Source organism: Aptenodytes patagonicus, chromosome 4 (assembly GCF_965638725.1).
Source record: "Aptenodytes patagonicus chromosome 4, bAptPat1.pri.cur, whole genome shotgun sequence".
Classification (NCBI taxonomy): domain Eukaryota; kingdom Metazoa; phylum Chordata; class Aves; order Sphenisciformes; family Spheniscidae; genus Aptenodytes; species Aptenodytes patagonicus.
Window position 1 is genome coordinate 79,326,734 of NC_134952.1, and position 17,557 is coordinate 79,344,290.

General features: G+C 46.2%; 2 protein-coding genes across 3 annotated transcripts; one reads left to right on the forward strand and one right to left on the reverse strand.

The window, feature by feature from the left end:
* Nucleotides 1–446: 446 nt before the first annotated feature.
* On the forward strand, nt 447–6,013 carry CCNA2 (cyclin A2). The gene is given in 8 exon segments (XM_076337281.1): nt 447–581; nt 583–961; nt 2,092–2,207; nt 2,566–2,789; nt 3,368–3,572; nt 4,429–4,542; nt 5,063–5,196; nt 5,646–6,013. Coding segments are annotated over 8 exon segments (1,359 nt in total). The 3' UTR covers nt 5,698–6,013.
* Nucleotides 6,014–9,275: 3,262 nt separating this feature from the next.
* Nucleotides 9,276–14,993, reverse strand: EXOSC9 (exosome component 9). 2 transcript variants are annotated; one of them, XM_076337282.1, is made up of 12 exons: nt 14,866–14,990; nt 14,595–14,689; nt 13,757–13,876; nt 13,542–13,644; nt 12,960–13,097; nt 12,404–12,486; nt 11,944–12,076; nt 11,390–11,478; nt 11,044–11,190; nt 10,481–10,671; nt 10,071–10,149; nt 9,276–9,529 (listed from the first exon to the last, which is right to left on the reverse strand). In XM_076337282.1, the coding sequence occupies exons 1-12, from the start codon at nt 14,929–14,931 to the stop codon at nt 9,448–9,450; spliced, it is 1,326 nt and encodes a 441-aa protein (XP_076193397.1). In that variant the 5' UTR covers nt 14,932–14,990; the 3' UTR covers nt 9,276–9,447. The 2 variants fall into 2 exon arrangements, with proteins under 2 accessions (XP_076193397.1, XP_076193398.1); XM_076337283.1 differs by lacking the exon at nt 10,071–10,149 and having other exon boundaries at nt 14,866–14,993.
* Nucleotides 14,994–17,557: the final 2,564 nt, after the last annotated feature.

Genomic DNA, 17,557 nt, shown 5'->3' on the forward strand with positions numbered 1-17,557 from the left:
CCCTCCCCTCCCCTCCCTCCCCCGGGCGCGATGCAGCCAAGGCCGCGCCGCCGGCACCTCCTCCCCTCCCGCGGGCCCTGCGCTCCGCCTTCGTTCCGCCGGGGCGAGCAGCTCCGCCCCGGCCCGGCCCGGCCCGGCGGGGCCCTTCCCCCTCCGGGCTCCCGCCGCCCGCCCCGCCCCGCCTCGGCCTCCCGCCCGCCAGGCCCCGCCCCCCTCGCTTCGGGCCCCGCCTGCCCTTCGCCCCGTCCGCTTTGGCCCCTGCCGCCGCCCGTAGGTCGCGTGACGCGCCGCGGCCCCGCGCCCTCTCATTGGCCGATTCAATAGTCGCGGGCTACTTGAACGGCGAGAGCGGCGCCGCGGCGCGAGACTCGGCGGCCGCCGGCACGAGTCGCGCCCATCCCCCGCCCGGCGGCGCCCCCCCGGCGGCGCCCCCCGCGGCCGCGACGATGTTGGCGGGGCAGGAGAACCAGGAGAACGTCCCCCCGGGCGGCAAAGCGCCGCCGCCCGCCGCCGGCACCCGCGTGGCGCTGGGGCTGCTGCGGGGCGTCCAGCAGCGGCCCGGGCTCCCGCCGCAGGTGAGGGGGTGGGGGCGGCGGCGGCGGGCCCGGGGCGGCGCGGCGGGAGGAGGGGGGGGGGACGCCATCTTGGGGCGGCGGGAGCTGTCAGCGGCGACTGTCAGCGGCGGGGCCGGGCCGGGCTCTCGGCGGCGCTGACGGGCCGCTCTCCCCACAGGCGGCGCGGAGCGGCGGTGAGGGCCATGGCGCGGCGGCGGGGCGGCCGGTCGGCGGGCAGCAGGCCTTCACCATCCATGTGGACGAGCCGGACGGAGAGCAGCAGCGGCGGCGGGGCGGCCCGGCGACCCAGAAGAAGGAGGCGGCGCTGGGTCTGCGTGCGGCCGTCTGCGCCCTGGGGGAGCGGCGGCCCCTGGCCCCCCTGGGCAACGCCATGGAGCTGAGCTTCGGTACGTGACACCCCTCCGCCGGCGCTCCGGCAGCCCCTCCCCCCCAGCGCCCGGGGCTCGGCCGGCGTCCCGCCAGCCGAGCTGCACGCCCGCTGGGAGGGCAGTGCCGCCCCGGGCGCTGGGTGCGCTCCGCGGGCCCCGTCCCACCTGCTCCCTCTGCAGCGGCCCCGGGCAGCGCCCGAGTCTGCGGGGCCCCTGCCCCAGAAAGCGCGGAGGTGAGCAGGGTTGTGCCGAGGTGTTTACCTAGGGAATGATTTTCCGAGCGAGCTGGAGGAGGACTGTAGATCCCGAAGCTGTTTGGGGCGTAGACTGGTTTGGTTTGACTCGGAAGATAACTTTTCAGTTGCTGAAACCAATTTGCTTCCTTCGAGCCCGCCAGTACGATACGACATGACAGCTTTCCTAGCTGGCCATCAATTACTTGAGCCTCTACACTATCCCCTGCTCTTTGTAGGTAGTTTTACGCTTTTAACCTTAACTATTGGTACCTCACGAGAGACGCCAGATTACAGGCAAGAAGAGCAGCCCTTAAAGCTTCGCCCTTTGCTACCGCTATGGAGTTAGAAGGGGATTTTACTCAGGCAGATCCTGAGACTTCATGGACTTTTCTCCCAGGTAATACCCTGTACTGGTGCAAGGGTTGTGAGCTCTTCCCAGTACATAAGAAACGGGAGCTGTCAGATCCATCTTCTGTAACACGCGCGTGAATATCAGAGGGCCGATTTCATCACGGTCCACTTCTGCAGCCTACCAAAAGCTCTGGTACTCCAGCCCCGTTTTAAGCCGCGGTAGCTAAGCTTGCAGGACTCAATCTGTGTAACAAGGTAACCCAGGATGCACTGAGCACTACATAATTGCAAAAGAGTTTTCCATCCCTTTATTCCTAGGGGGAAGAAGAGAAAGGGGAATGGGAAGCTTCCTTGTTGCAGTAACATTTTGGCTTCCCTAGAGCCTCCTCAACTCCCAGGCTAGTTGAGTGACAGTCTGCCCTCTCTGCCTGCCTCGGAGGCAAGAGGCCCAGCAGTCCTGGAGAGCCACCATCGACGTACTGCAGAATAGGGTAGCTCCCCGTGCTGTGAGGGAGTGGTCGGATGGTGCCCATTTTAACGTGGCTATTATCTTCTGCTTAGATTCTCCAAGTATTATGGATATTTCAATAACCTCGGAAGCAGAAGAGAAAAAACCAAACGTTAATAACGTGCCAGACTATATCAGCGATATCCACACGTACCTTAGGGAAATGGAGGTGAGCTGCTGTCTCTTTTCTACTTGCATGCAGCTTATGGGGGAGAAATTCGGGGTTGAGAAATGCATCTAAATATTAGCCACTGTTACAGTGACTAAGCTAAAGCTTGCTAGACGTAGAGAAATAAGATGCCGTGTCCACTGCTGCGAACTCGGGACTGGTTTCTTGTGATAAAGTTGATTGTGCCATGCACGGAACAGAAGCCGGAAAGCAAGATTATGGAAATAAAACTTACTGATCCTAGACTTCCCGCTGTTTACTTCTGATCCGTTTAAACTGTGGTAAATGGAGCTTAAAGAGTTGTTTCCCTGCCGGCACTTAGTCCAAACTGAATCTTATCTGTCATCTAAACCTACAGGTGAAATGCAAGCCTAAAATGGGTTACATGAAGAAGCAACCTGATATCACAAACAACATGCGGGCTATTCTTGTGGACTGGCTGGTGGAAGTTGGAGAAGAATACAAATTACAGAACGAAACCCTGCACTTAGCTGTAAATTACATTGATAGGTTTCTTTCGTCAATGTCTGTTCTGAGAGGAAAACTTCAGCTTGTGGGTACTGCAGCTATGCTGCTTGCATCGTAAGTGAAATTGCTTAATTTAAAATTCCACCTGCTGGTCTCGTACTGGTGGAAATCTTGTGGTTATCACATTTCTGTTGCCTATAGCCAGACTGGCTGGGGAGGGCTTTGCACTAGAAGGAAAATCAGGAGTTACCCACCTAAAAGCTTGGCAGTTTGTACGAAACTCTGCAAGCGGGGTTCTAGGCTATCTTTGTAGATTGCCTTAACGCGAGGATTCATTATTTCTAGCTGCAGTAGCAGCAGGCTTCTAAACAGTGTTTGAGGGAATATGCACAAGGTGTGCGAAAAGAAAGTTTTGCTTGCACTGATTATTAGTTTAGTGGGTTCTTTTGGAATCTCAGTAACTCTGAGTCCCAAATTGCTTAGTGCTAAAATACCAGGCTATTGTAGGTCTGGAATTTCAAATTCTGCTGATTCCAGAGCTACTGAACCAAGGGCAGCAAGCTTGTTCAGTAACAGTGCCCAGCTACTTCACGAGTCAGAATTTAAGTTGGCATGCTGGCTTTCGTTAAATGTTGCTGGTTATCTGGTTTTCTAGTACTCAATGATTTACTCATAACGATTTCTCCTGGTAGAAAGTTTGAAGAAATCTACCCTCCTGAAGTAGCAGAGTTTGTCTACATCACAGATGACACCTATACCAAGAAGCAGGTTCTAAGGATGGAGCACTTAATTTTGAAGGTTTTGTCGTTTGACTTGGCAGCTCCAACAATCAACCAGTTCCTCACTCAGTATTTCCTACATCAGCAGACAAACGCTAAAGTGGAGAGCCTGTCAATGGTAAGCAAGAATTACTAGCTCGGCCCGTGTAACTGGAGAGTCCTATTACTATTAATGCACTTTACAAGCTCTGTTTCCTAGTCCCAGTAGAAAAGAAAAGAAGTGTGAAGGATTCTTCAGTCCGGGGTTCCCTGCCTCCTCCCATTTTTAAATGCGTAGTCTCTCCGGGCGAGTTCTGGAGAGTCGTGCGTGCAGTATGACGCGGGCTCCTCTGGAAGTGGGGCCACGCCACTGGAAACTGTCACTCCTATTGCCGCTTACTGTGTGAGATACCCCGCTCCTATCGCAGGCTGGCACTTTGCCCGCTCTGAGTAAGCGTGCATGCTTGAGCCAGGCCGAGATTGATGAATGTTAATTTGGGGTTTGTTTCGCTGCTAGATGTGTTTCCCTCTTTCTTATCTAAAACTGCAACACCTACCCACCCACTTGGGCTAAAAAGGACTTTTGTTTTGGTTTTCCCCTCAACGAGCAGTGAACTCTAAATCCAGAGGCTAATTTCTAAAGCAGAGCACAGGTAACGTTTCGGCTAAAGTTGTATTAAATCCTAACTGTATGGCAGGTGCCAGAGCTCCTAAATAGAAGCCTTTGTCTCATTGTGCAAAGGTCAGACCAGACTACATTCTTCCCTCTAGATCTTATATACCTCCAAATGTAAAATGTGGTGTTGAAAAAGCACGTGTTGGGAACACTTTTGACAGTAGATGCTAAAAGAGAAAGTAAGTGGCAACTAGTAAAAGCTGTTCCTCCAACTGATGGCAGGATTGGAAGCTTAAATTAGGGTTCTAGTGCAACTGTTAAATGCTCTTCTACTTCCTTTTGGAAGCAGACGATTCCCTTTCTCTCGTTTCCCTTGCAGTACCTTGGGGAGCTGAGTCTAATCGATGCTGATCCTTACCTGAAATACTTGCCGTCAGTTATTGCTGCTGCAGCATTTCATCTAGCAGGCTATACGATCACTGGACAAACTTGGGTATGTGACACTAAAACTCGAGCCTTCATGCACCTTTATGCGTGTTTAGTGTATTCATACGCACTTCTGAATGCTGGGGCCTGGGCTGCAGGAGTCGCAGCCCCTCCGCACTCCTAGGCTGTTAATTAGGGATTGCTCCCTATGGTATTTGAAAAATGGGGGGGGGGAGACACGACGACGACACCTTTTCTTGGAAGGAGGCGATGCGCTCCCTTCTGGTGATCCTCCTCAAAGCTGTAAGCAGCTTCCTTGTGATGAGGAAGTGGGCGGTAAGAAAGCCTAGGCACTGGAGGCAAGGAATACTTGTTTAGAATGTGATAGTTTTCAGGATTACTGTAAATCTACATGAACTGCTAAAATCTGAGCAGTGAGTATTAAACTACTTCGTGCTTGAGAAAACGACACTCTGCCAACCTACTAGAACAACAGAGTTTCCACAGGAAGCTAAAAACACCAGTGGTCGTCGGCGTAAGCAGACAGAAACGTTCAAGCGTCCCTCTTCCTTTCCTTTTTCCCTCAGCCTGAATCCCTGTGCAAAGTAACAGGCTACACCCTTGAAGACATCAAGCCTTGCCTCGTGGACCTACACAAGACCTACCTCAAAGCAGCACAGCACACACAACAGTCCATAAGGGAAAAGTACAAGAGTACAAAGTGAGTATCTGTAGAGACCTATGAGAAGCTGGTATGTTACGCCCGAGTTGTGCTGGCACGTAACCGCTTAACGGGGTGGGGTGTATCCTGAGTCTTCAGGCAGACTCAGCTCGCCAAATCTGCCATGTAAGTGAAATGGTGACAAGGCTCCCCAGGTTTCTGCACGATGTTTTTTGTTGAGCAATACTTCGCGTTCACCACCAGGCCTGCTATCGCTGCCTGAACTGTCAGGTAGAAACTGGAGGAATTTTCTTGACGTTCCTACAGTTGGTAGGCAGGAGATATGGTACCTAACGCTCCTAAAAATCTGTGTCGGCACGGCAGCTGACAAGCCCCGAAATGTTTTCTGCCTTGTGAGAAATGTGCTTCACTGCAGTATGTATGCTGTTCTTCACAGCAGAGAGCACTTGAGCAAGATGACATCCTGCGTCTTTTTCTCCCCTCTCTAGGTACCATGGAGTATCGCTTATTGACCCACCAGAGACACTAAGCTTATTGTAATAATCAAGAGACTGATCTTTTAAAAAGATGTATATTACAAGAAAATGATGTACAGTTTTAAACATGGTTCAAAATTCTAGATGTGATCACTTGGAATATTAATACAGGTTCTGAAAAGCTTAATTATGAAGTTAGTTTTATGTGGTTTTAATGTAAATCTTTTGTACATGCAATCTTGTTAAAATATTTAGCTGGGTTTTTATAAAAATGTTCTCTTCAAGCCCGGAATTAACCATGCAGACCAAGTGAAGTCTGAGACTCCTTATCTAATTATAGACTAAACATTAATATTAGCAGTGCATTATTATAGTAGGGCTTTTTCTCTTTCCAAGTAAGAATGACTTGGATTCCACAGCAGTATTTGTAGCATTTTTATACTGTCTAGTTTAAACTGAGACTTAGTATAGATCCAAAATGTGGCTTAATGGCTATAATACTGGAAGAAACGGTATAGCTATGAGGAGGACACCTTGCTGGCATCGACTCTTGGGAGACTCTTTAGGATGTGCCAGTTACTGGAAGCCTCGATTGCTATGTAATGTATTGCCAGATCTCCATCAGTTTAAAGGTTGAACGCTCTGCTGCAGGGACTGCACGGCTAAAACCAGCACACCAGTTCATACTTCTCTCTTCCAGGACGTAGAAAATGGTCTTGCTATAGGTATTTTCTAGTCAAAGTGCAAAACTGATACTAATTTAAACCCATGGAGTTCCCACTGATGTGTCAGCTGTCCCGAAAGCCCAGCGATATCTACTAAAAAAATTAGTCAGCAGCCTGCTTACCTGGCACCTCTTTAGGGGCGGTGGAGGGATTAGGCTGCAGGAGGGTGAACTAACTGCTCTGTGCCCCCAAGAGGAGGGAACGTCTTCTGGCGTGGGTGGGCTAGGTGCAGAATGGTAGGAGTTCTGTACCTCCCTCTTGCTTGGAAAGGGTTCCTCTGCGGCATGCAGCAAAAACATAGACCAACTGGTCTTACTTTTCCTTAGTTCTAGAACTGTTACACGAGCAAACTAGCACATAATGGGCATTAGATCAAGTGGACATTTACCTTCGACCTGTGTAAATGGAGTGATGCTGCCCTGTACCTGCTGTTCTTTGCATGTAAAGCAGTGAGTGCATGGAAGTGGATTTAATTAAGCCACTTCCAGGTTGGCCAATAAACAATTTTTATATCTGATGTTAGCGGTCTTGCCAATACCTTAAAACCACCGAGGGGCAGTACTAACACCTTAAACTGGCATTCATTTCTAAAGCTTTTTGGCAAGGGCTGCTCTGTGAAACCTGTGCCACTTCAACTTGGAAGTTGATTCAACACTGTCTGTCTCATTATCTGGACACCCAGCAGGTCGCAGTATAAATTCTTCACAGATGCCGAACAGCTGTTACGGTCTGGGCTACTTAACATAAATTTTAAAGAAATCATCAGTCCTCTGTCAAGCTGACAAGAGTGCATTACAGTGAGACAGCTCGCGTGTCTCAACCCAGTAACTAAAAACTTGCTGTTCTGCCCCCACCCCTGTTCTGCAGTCCGAGCCCACCATGAACCAACTCGGTTACAAAACTGACTGGGCCAAGTGGTGGTGGCTTATCCGGTCAAGACAAAAGTATGCAGCGGAGGCTGCCTTTTTTGGCCAGTCTGAGCTTTTTAGGATGCACTTTGACTTTTATACGTGTTCTAATGTTTAATGAAGAACCGTATTTCATTGGCCTACCATGTTCTCCAACAGCCTGTATTTAGTTTAACTGCAGTAGGTTGCCACTGGGAAGCGAAAACTAGTTGGGGGAAAAAACTGCGTGGTGTATCACGTCTGGTGCTTGGTGTTGGAAATGCTCTAACCTCGCAGGAGAGGGACTTTGTATATACAGGAACACCTTTGCCACGGTTGCGACATCAGTTTGCGACCTTGGAAGGGCAACTCAAAATGCTGACTGGCGATCAGTCTTTGAAGACAATAGAGCGCGGCGCTCTTCCTGACAAACCGGCTTCTGCCTTCCCCTTCTTTTTTTGTGGTGTATGCTGGAAACTTTCCAAGACCACTGAGAAATATGAACACTGGAAGAAGAGTCATTTAAAGGCAGCTTACGACTTACTTTCCCCAGAAAAGAGCAAGTAGCAGTACTTAAGTGAAAGGGCTACAGTGGCTTACAGTATTAATTTACTGCTTAATGAAATGTCTCCTTGCTCCATTTTCAGTGGAAGTTGTTCTGTTACTGTTCCCATAGCACAAAGTCTCCCTTGCTCCCCGAGCTTTACTTTCAACGTACCGATATGACTTCCTCTACAGCCCAAAAATAATGCTTGTGTCATAGGCTGGCATCCCTGCCCGGGATGACTGTGTTCCTCCTTCCTCACCCACAGCTCTTGCTGCTGCAGTAAGTACCATCTTCTTCTGCCTTCTCATTTTCCGAAGTTAATATGGGATGATTCCAGCTCTTGCTACTAAGCTTTGAACAAAATATCCCGGGTTATACTGTACTACTGTTTTGCCTATCTGGTTTAACTTCTAGTCCTTTCAAAATAAAGCCTCTAAGGAACGTAGGGTATGAGACATTATGTGTGAAGAAGAGAGAAACAGCAGTGCAAAGAATACTGTTCTTTTTCCTGAAGAAGTTTAAGGACTCGTGGTGCAGAAGTAAGAAGAAACTGAATCTTCACTCGTTCTTGCACTCCCGACAGTGACTTTGGGTTGGAAGAACCGACACTACGAAAATGCACTGGTTCAGTTCCCGGAGGAATGGGGTTTTCTGTGTTTGTCCCTTTCTGAAAGGGCACGACTTGATTAAAGCTTTGCTTGGCTGGGAGCAAATTTTTTTTTTTTTTTTTTTTTTTTTGACATTAAATTCTAAACCGGATTTGGGGAATGTAATAACTGCAACAGTAACTTCTCTCCTGTTCATATGTCATGAAATACTAAGGTCACATGTAAAATAGTCCTGCTTTGCTCTTGTAAATACATGCATGTTTCCAGTTTGACTTGTTTTTTGAACAAAGCGGCTAGGTCAGATATTTTGGAAACGTCCTTGTCTCTTTGCTTCCCTCGATTCTAAATTCAGAGCATAATTCTTTGAATATAGTTCACGAAGCATTCCTGTCTGTTGCATGTAATATTAAATTAAACTTTTTAAGAAAAAACTCCATTGCTGAAGTATGAGTTGCTTCTCTTATGAACGTTTCGCAGAAGTTCTATGCTGTTTTGTGAAGTACGTGCATTTCCGTTCATTTTTATACAAAGCGGTTTCAGTGAAAGGCAAGATGTGGAGCGACACGGGCAAGAAGGTCTTAGTCACAAGCACAACGTTTCCTCTTGTGCAGAACATTCCAAGGTCTGAAACACTTCCAAGATGTGGTAATAGCTCCCCTAATTAAAAGCAGCTTTCCCTGGCACTAAACTTGGGCCATAATTCCTTTTACCACCTGAACTCTGACTACACAGGGCTCACTTCAGTAATGGCAGAGGCTGTTTTGTTAAGAAAACTACGCATCTTACCTCCGCAATTCGAGTTGTGTGACTTGAGTCAGTCCAAGCTGAACTAGTGAGTTTTCTGCTGCAGCTGGATGCTAACCACGGAATTTCACTTACATGCAAATTTTTTTTTATTTAAAGCTGCGTACAATAGTTTTATAAAATATACATAAAAGCAGGACCAGATACGGGGTGAGAGGAAACAAAATTATCTACAAAAATAAGTTCAGTAATGATAGACCAAATTATGTATTTTACAGCATTTCTGAAGGAGGGATGATGGCTTTAACGAGCAGCTCTCTTCTTTTTTCTCCTTTTGTTAAATGCTTTCTTACTTGTATTTTCTTGTTTCGAGTTGGTCTGTGTTCTGTGAGCAAACAACATTTGTATCAAAGGAACGTACCAAATAATAGTTTTATTTCAGAAGGACACAGGCTGATCATCCGTAACAGGGCAACCGTCTACCACGCTCAGTGCAAAGCTCACACTTGGTTTCTAGAAGGTGTACTACGCACACCGACGAGGGGTTCCGTGGCTAGTGCAGGGATACAGCAATAAATCTCACTTCTTGGAGATAAAACTTAAGATTAGCTGTAGTGTAGCGTGTAGAATCTCTGCAGCATCTCTAAGGAGCAGCTGATTCAAATCCACTTTTATGCTATCGCTCCCTTTGGAATGATGAAGGTTAGTCAAGTATCTATAAGCACTTCACACAGCTGCAGGTCAGCCAGGATGACTGGCCTCCTAGGACAGGAGCAAACTAGCCTAGGTTTAAACTTCCTTGCTCTTGGCTATCTCTGTAGTCCCCTTGATCAATTGAGACCTTTCTTGGCCTTGCCTAAATCCTGTGCTTCCTGAAAATACTCCTTACAAACTCTTTTCCCCTCTTAATTTCACATGATGGTTACCTTGTTTTCTTTGGTAGTTCCTGTGGTTCCAGAATGACAACTTCTTCCTCTTCACTGTCGGACAGCACAATAGGTTCATCTAAAAAACCAAACCAACCGACAACCAACCACAAACTGGTGATCAGTTTTGTACGAACAACTTCTGTAACTAATAACCACAGCGTTCAAAAAGAAACATTCAGAGTGGCTAGTGCTTAATTTGGAGCCCTCCACATACTACAGAAATCAAGTTTTCTTTTGAAGAAAACAGAAGTGACCAGGTGAAGTGAAAGTAGCAAATGGGCGTCACTCAAGTGGGAAGTGGCTACGATGGTTCTCCTTTCTCGCCAAGGACCTCTGTCACATTTTAATTCTAGACTGTTAAAGCGATATAATAAGCATATCCGATATCAAGCTAAATCAATACTTACCCTTCTTAGTTTCCCTCATCGTACTTGTATCCTCAGTTTCCATTTCCTGACATTCAAAAGCAGCAGCCTCACTTTCACCTTCCTCTTCCGCTGCTTCTTCCCTCTCGGATTCTTCAAGGTCTCCCCAGGAGTTCTCTATTCCTTCCCCAATTTGGGCTGTCCCGGGAGTGTGCAATATCGGTTTGGCAAAACTGAAGTAGTTAAGAAAAATCTTGGTGTTTGCTGGTAAGCTCTTTGTATCCCGAGAGCAAACCAGCTGTTTTTTAAGCTGTATCTTTTCTCCCCGGGGAGAACATCCTTAAAGGGGAGTTGAGAAAGAGTACTTCTTCTCCAGCTACTGTAACAATCAGTCACTTCAGACCTCAGTTTTGCACTTTACGCTAGGAATTCAGTTAACCTAAAAACAGTTAGAACCAAAACCAATACGATGTCGATGTTTCCTCTGAAGGCTATAAGGCTACCTAAGCTGTGAGGAATCTTGGATGCGTGTTTAGCTTCTAGCAGTGCTAATGCAGGGGACGGGAAGCCTGGTTTTCCCCTGAATAATACACCAGAAAAGATACACTTCTGAAGGAGGGTCAGCTTTAGTGATGATTTCTTCTGCTTGTTCTTCCACATTGTTAGTATCAACAGCGGCGCTTTCCATTTTGAAGGCAGTGATCTTTTGGTTGGGTATAGATTCTGCAAAGCCGAACTTCCCACCTTCTTTCCTAGTCATTCAGCGACAGACATTATTTCAGGATGTTTCACACTTAAAAATGCTTTCTCTTTTCACGTTCAAATACACAAATACTTGCTATTTAAAACAAATACAAGTGAAAACCATTTGCTGTTCAAACTACAGGTTGATGTTACTTTTTAGTACGTTTCTTAAAAATACCCATTTCCCCTCCTTCCCAAAACACTCACCTAACTTTCTGGTCGTTCTCCAAGGCCTTTTGAATTAGTTCCGTTATTTCTGCAACCTTAACAGCTGTTATTTTACTGCATCTCAGAACCTGTTTGTTATACATACAACAACAGTTTACGATCATGAAAGCAAGATGTTTTTAACTAAAACTGTAGACCATCATAGGAGTCACAAACACTTAAAATAAAATATGGCATCTTAGTAGGAGGGACTGGATACACTACAGGTTGATGCAAAAGGTTAATTCAACAGCCTCTAACTATTCATGAGAGTGCAGTCTGAATTTATTTACAGACTCCCTCAGCCAAACCACAGGGGGGAAAAAAAAAGACGCGTATCTGACCAAACAATATGCCTTTTCTACGTCTCTTCTTCAGCACGATACACAGTACTATGCTCTTCCGCTAGGACTAAAAATACGTAATCTTTTCCAATTAAATCAGACAGGTAATTGATTTCTTAGCTTCCAAATGTCAAGGATATTTCCATATCAAGATTACAGCACAGGAACTAGTTTATATATGAGAGAAAGACTGGCAAGGCGAAGATTTACCTGATCTTGTACAAGCATAATCCCTCCACTGGACTGGATGGTACAAATTTCACGATGTTTATTCATGGCAATTACGAGGAGGCCATCCATTACACGTTCCTCACGTTCACTTGGATCCACCAATAAATAGGTCCTAGAATCAAGTTTTCAAATATAAGGCAACAGTAGAAGTTTGAGGTGAGTTACTACCCTTAAAACAATTAAGCAAAGGAACTGGTTTACATATTAGTAATTATGGGTATACTCCCCCCAGAAAGTTTTCTACGTCATCTGTGGAAAGCTGCTGGTTAGTTACACTGTGCAGAACACACAAATATCTCCCCATGGCATCTCACTTCAGATAAAATGTTTCAAGAAATTGGCTTGTCAATATAAATATTTTTAGGACTCTTCTACATTTAAAATCAATTCTGCAGAATTGACAATAAGCTGTTTCTGTCAAAAGACTGAAAAGTCTTACCCTTGCTGGAAGAAGGCAAAACTGACACAAATCGGCATGTGGTGGATACTCAAGGGGACAGGATCACGTTCCTCAGGAGTGTACTTTGAAAAGAATTGGCCCAGAAGATAATTATTTACAAAACACATTTCATTTTAAAATTACATACTGTACAAAGAAATTTAAAGAAATAAAAAACAAAGAAAAAAAAGGCTAACAAACGTTTAGTCATCTAAATATTGAAAAAATGCTTTTTACTCTTCCTGTGCAATTCTTACTGTTGATTACCTACATCGGTAAATATAGCACATTCATCAGCCTTACCCTTGATTTGGTCAAAATACTTTAAAATACTTATCTTTTACAATTAATATGCCCCTAAACTGAGGTTGATACAATTCTGTGTTCAGCAGGCTTCCTTACTATCCTTTCACGTTTTGCATAGCAACACATCTACCCTAAAACTTAAGTATCTTGGAGTTTATCTGCTGACACGAACATTTAATTCTCCCTTTTAGACAGAAACAAACAGCTACCTGCGGTGCCACAACATTTACTACGGCCCGGTACAACTTACCACAGTTACTTCCTCTCCTTGCACAGACACATCTGGTCTGCGGAAATGACACAGAGCTACAATTCCTGCTACGCTAGCAGCATCGATAATGTTACCGTCATGGTTTAACAGGTGCAGGTCCAGACGAATTTGCCAAACCTGAGACAAAGCACACAAAACTGCTTGGTGATTTGTGACGCGATTCTACAGAAGTTACTGTTTTTCAAAACAATTTCATTTTTTGAACCATAAAAAAGAAACAGCATATATTCTTCAGGTCTTTGCTTAAGAAGATGAAAGATCTCGATATGTTCCAAGATACCCAGTGTGCTAGATTTAAGCCCGTATGACAAAACACATAACATTTAAGTAAAATTTAAACTTTATTCTGCAAAGAAATATTCGAGCGTGCAGGGTCCCAACTACTTCAGAAAGCCTACGTAGATACGTAAGTTAAAAACACCTGTAAAGTCAGATGTGTAGATCCTTACATTAACCTAAAATCAGAACTTCTGGTTTCCAAAACAAGACAGAGACCTCCTTAAAAACAGACCGTATGTACCCTTTAGTTTAAAACCACTTGAAATCAGTAGTTTTTCATACCTTTTCACCGGCAACAACACAGAGAGATTCAGTATCTATACATTTGGAATTTCTCAGGCATCGTTCTATTAGTCTGTTCAGTTTCACCAGTAACTCAGATTGCCTGTTAAAACAAAATTAACCCGAATTGAGTATGATTACGCTATATACTGACACGTATCAAAACAGTGGCTCTTATGTCATCCTTGTTTAGTCTTTTTAAGAAAGCTACATACCTGCCAGGCTCAAAACCAGGTGCAGCCATCGGTGAGAGCTCAAGATTAAAGAAGAGTATACCTTCTGTAGGCCGATTTGGCTTGGGGGGAACGAGTTCACACGAGACTTGTGCAAGAACCCTGCAAAGGTAAATAGGCCACTAAGCCACAGAATTTAGCAGGAGAAAACTCCTACCACTAGAAACAAAACACATACTTTGAAAAAGCATGCGATTAGGCTTTTACTTTGTATTTCTCGCTCCTGACAGTTTCTCATTCAATGCCTGTCATACATGTTTAAACTCTGGACAACAATTGAGAGCATCAAAATGCAGAAATTAGAACATTCTCCTGTCTTTTAGGATTACAAATAAGACTCAAACACATGAGAATCTGTAACTACATGTTTACCTAAGTGCAAATATTCCATTTTTCCTCATACAAAAAAAGGGCCGTTTGATTTTTGGAAGAGCGCAAAACGTAATGCGAGATCAGTGAATAAAGGGATGAAAAACTATAACCATTCTGTATTTTATAAATTACGTGTAACCTACAATCAACAGGAAAAACCCCATCCCTTCCCTTCCCACTCCTCCCCTACGGTGCTAGCCTTGAATTACCACGACTTTTAGGCGTCAGTCCTTAAAACCTGCTTACTGTGATCTCAGCGGGCTTTCAGACGCCGAACAGGCAACGCTACGCACTCCGTTTGCGTCCGCGGGTTTAGAAACGCAACGCTTTAAAGCGAGAGCGACAGCGGCGCCTGAAAGGCTTTCCTCAGGCCGCGAAGCGCAGCGCGGCCTGCCCGCAGCCGAGAGGGCTTTCCTCAGGCGGCGGATGCTTCCACCCCGGCACCCACCTGGTCTTCCCCAGCTCCACGATGCAGCAGCCGTAGTCGGCGCCGAAGGAGATGCGGACGTTCCGGTAGTCATAGCACTGCCGCCCGTCCAGGCGCTGCGGGCCCAGAGACACACGCACCGGGTTAATGCGCCATCCCCGGGCGGGGGGGGAGGGACACCGGCTCTGGCCTACCGCCGGGCGGCGGCAGGGGAGAGCCGCGCTTGCCCCCCCGCCCGGAGCGGGGAAGGGGATAGGGGTAGGGGACGGGGACGGGGAGGCCGGCGCCGCACCTTCCTCTCCTCGATGGCGCGCAAGAGGAAGCGCCTCTCGCAGTTGGAGAGCGGCGTCGCCTTCATGGCGGGCCCTGAAGGGGAGCGCGCGCTAGAGCCGGCGGCCGCGCGCGCGTCATCACCACGCGGCGGCCGCGAGGGGGGGGTGTGTGTGTGTGTGTGCTAGTGCGCAGGCGCTGAGCTCCCGCCGCCGGCCCCGCCCGCAGGTCGTTCCTCTCAGGGCGGGCGCCGCCGCCCGCCAGCCCGGCCCTGAGGCGAGGCTGCCACCGGGGGAGCCCGCCGCCGCCGGGCATCGTCCGTCACAGCCCGCTAAATGATGGGCACAGGGGCCTGCTTCGCCGCGGGCGCAGCTTTAAGCCGCGGCTCGGAGGCCCGCTGCCCAGAGCGGGGCCCGGGAGGGGGCTGTTGCAGTAGCCGCTCCGTCGCGGCTCTCCGCGCGTCTTCAGCGGCTGAAAGGACAGAGGCTGTGTGGGCCTGTGCCGAAGTGCCGGTCGTCGGGGAAACCGTCTGGAATTAAAAACACGCGTCCCAGACATTTCGAGTGGTTAGCGCTGTCGTAGTGTCCAGCCTTCAAGATGTGCATGCTCCTGCAGCCCCTAGAAAACAGTCAAGCTGGCAGCGCGAGCAAGGCAGTTAGTGCTGTAGGCAAAAAGGCGGCAAAAGCTTCAAATTTCTCCGAAGAACATCCTTTCCTGTTGTTCTGAAGTGTTGCCTGTAAGTAAAAACCCGAGGCCTTTACAAGTGGCTTTTTTGCTTAGTTTCAGTTGAAATGAGAAAATGGATTAATGTATCTTCCCACCAATGCTAAACCCCAGACGCTCCGACTTTTCTCACACAAAATTTTTGAAATATCTCAGTTATACTGTCTTTTTCAACTTTGTTAACACACTGAAGTTCTAGTGCAAACTAGAAAGTGAGTCACATTTCAGAAACTTCAAGTTTGTGCAAGCGAGGACAAGTGCTGGCTGATTTTTCCATGCTGATTGGATATTTTCAGATTAGGATAAATGAATATCATCACAAATATTCAGTGTAAAAGACTATTGATGAGATTACAAAAAGGCTCTCTGTAGGGACAAAAATTAGGACGAGAGGAAATGGCCTCAAGTTGTGCGAGGGGAGGTTTAGATTGGATGTAAGGAAAAATTTCTTTACTGAAAGAGCGGTTAAACATTGGAACAGGCTGCCCAGGGAAGTGGTTGAGTCCCCATCCCTGGAGGTATTTAAAAGACGAGTAGATGAGGCACTTAGGAACATGGTTTAGTGGACATGGTGGTGTTGGGTTGACGGTTGGACTCGATGATCTTAGAGGTCTTTTCCAACCTCAATGGTTCTATGATTCTATGAAAAATAAGCAAATAGTTTTCTCAAATGGCACTACCTGTGAAGCAACAGTAAGGAACAAAGTGATGTAACACTTGCAATGTTTTCTCTAGCTATGAATATGGTAACATTTGGCGTAAGGTTCTCTCTCATCACAGCCATATGGTTGATTGGGTATTTTCCTTGGAGTTTGACTGGCAGTCTTTAGGTAGAAATTCTGTCTGGTTTTGCTTTTTTATTGTTTAAATTCAGTGATAATATTCATTAGTGAAGGCTTGGGGTTAAATTCTGGCTGCTTTGCAATCACCGAGAAAAAAATGCTTCCATTGGGACCAAGTTTGTGCCGCATTAGTAGCCTTAAGTCCTGCTGTGCTTTGGTTGGTGCAGCTTTTTACATGAAAAGTAGAGGTTGGGTACTAATGACTTGCAATCACTTAAAATTTTATAAGAAGGAAATTATTTTCTAAGTGTTGATTTTAATTGCAAGGCTAATTTCTGAGTTATGTGCAGTTGGGTAAACTGTTAAATAGTGTTTCTAAATCACAGAAAACAAGTATATTCTGAGTTGTTTCATTTATTATTAGCAGACAGATATAACGTAAAATAAAGCTTGGGAAACACTTGTGGAAATATTTTGGCAAATATGTAAGTTGAATAACAAAAAGGTAAACTTCTGAAAGAAGTGGGATGTAACCATAAGCTTTGTGTTTTGAATGTCTAATTTAAACTTTTTGCCCAGTACCTTACTGTAAATCCTTTCCTGTCACACTGATACATTTCGTTTGTTGTACTGAAGTCTTTATGTTGCTTTCACAGAAACTCACTACGAATTTCAGACACTTCAGTTGCACTGGAGAAGTATTTTGTTTGCATATTCAAGTAAGCCCAAGCTAAAGCCATAAATTGCCACTTTGAATACTTTTTCTTACATCTTTTGTGTGCTGTCATTTTGTATTTGTCCGTATACTTATTATGAGCCCATTTTCACCCGTGTTGTAAGTCATAGTATTTGCAGGAAGCAGGATTGTGAAATATTTCTGTCATTTTATAATATAAAAAGAGATCTGAAATCTTTTTACATCTCAGTGAACAGAATTTCCTTGGTAAACACAGTCCTGCTATGTTGCCTTTTCAGCAGATACTGGGATGGTTAAAGTCTCCCATGAGGAACTTAAGCTGTTAGTTCAGTGCTGCAAAGTTGTTGTGCTTTATTTAAATGAGATATCTCATTCCTCAGAATCTGAGTCCTGTGTGTATTCAAAGGTAGTGATGTTAGTGGTAGGAGCAGTATTAAGTATTTTATCTGGCATGCACGGCTCAAGTGGCTGAATAGAAATGAACTACATCATTTCCTTGCTGCCGTTTGTTT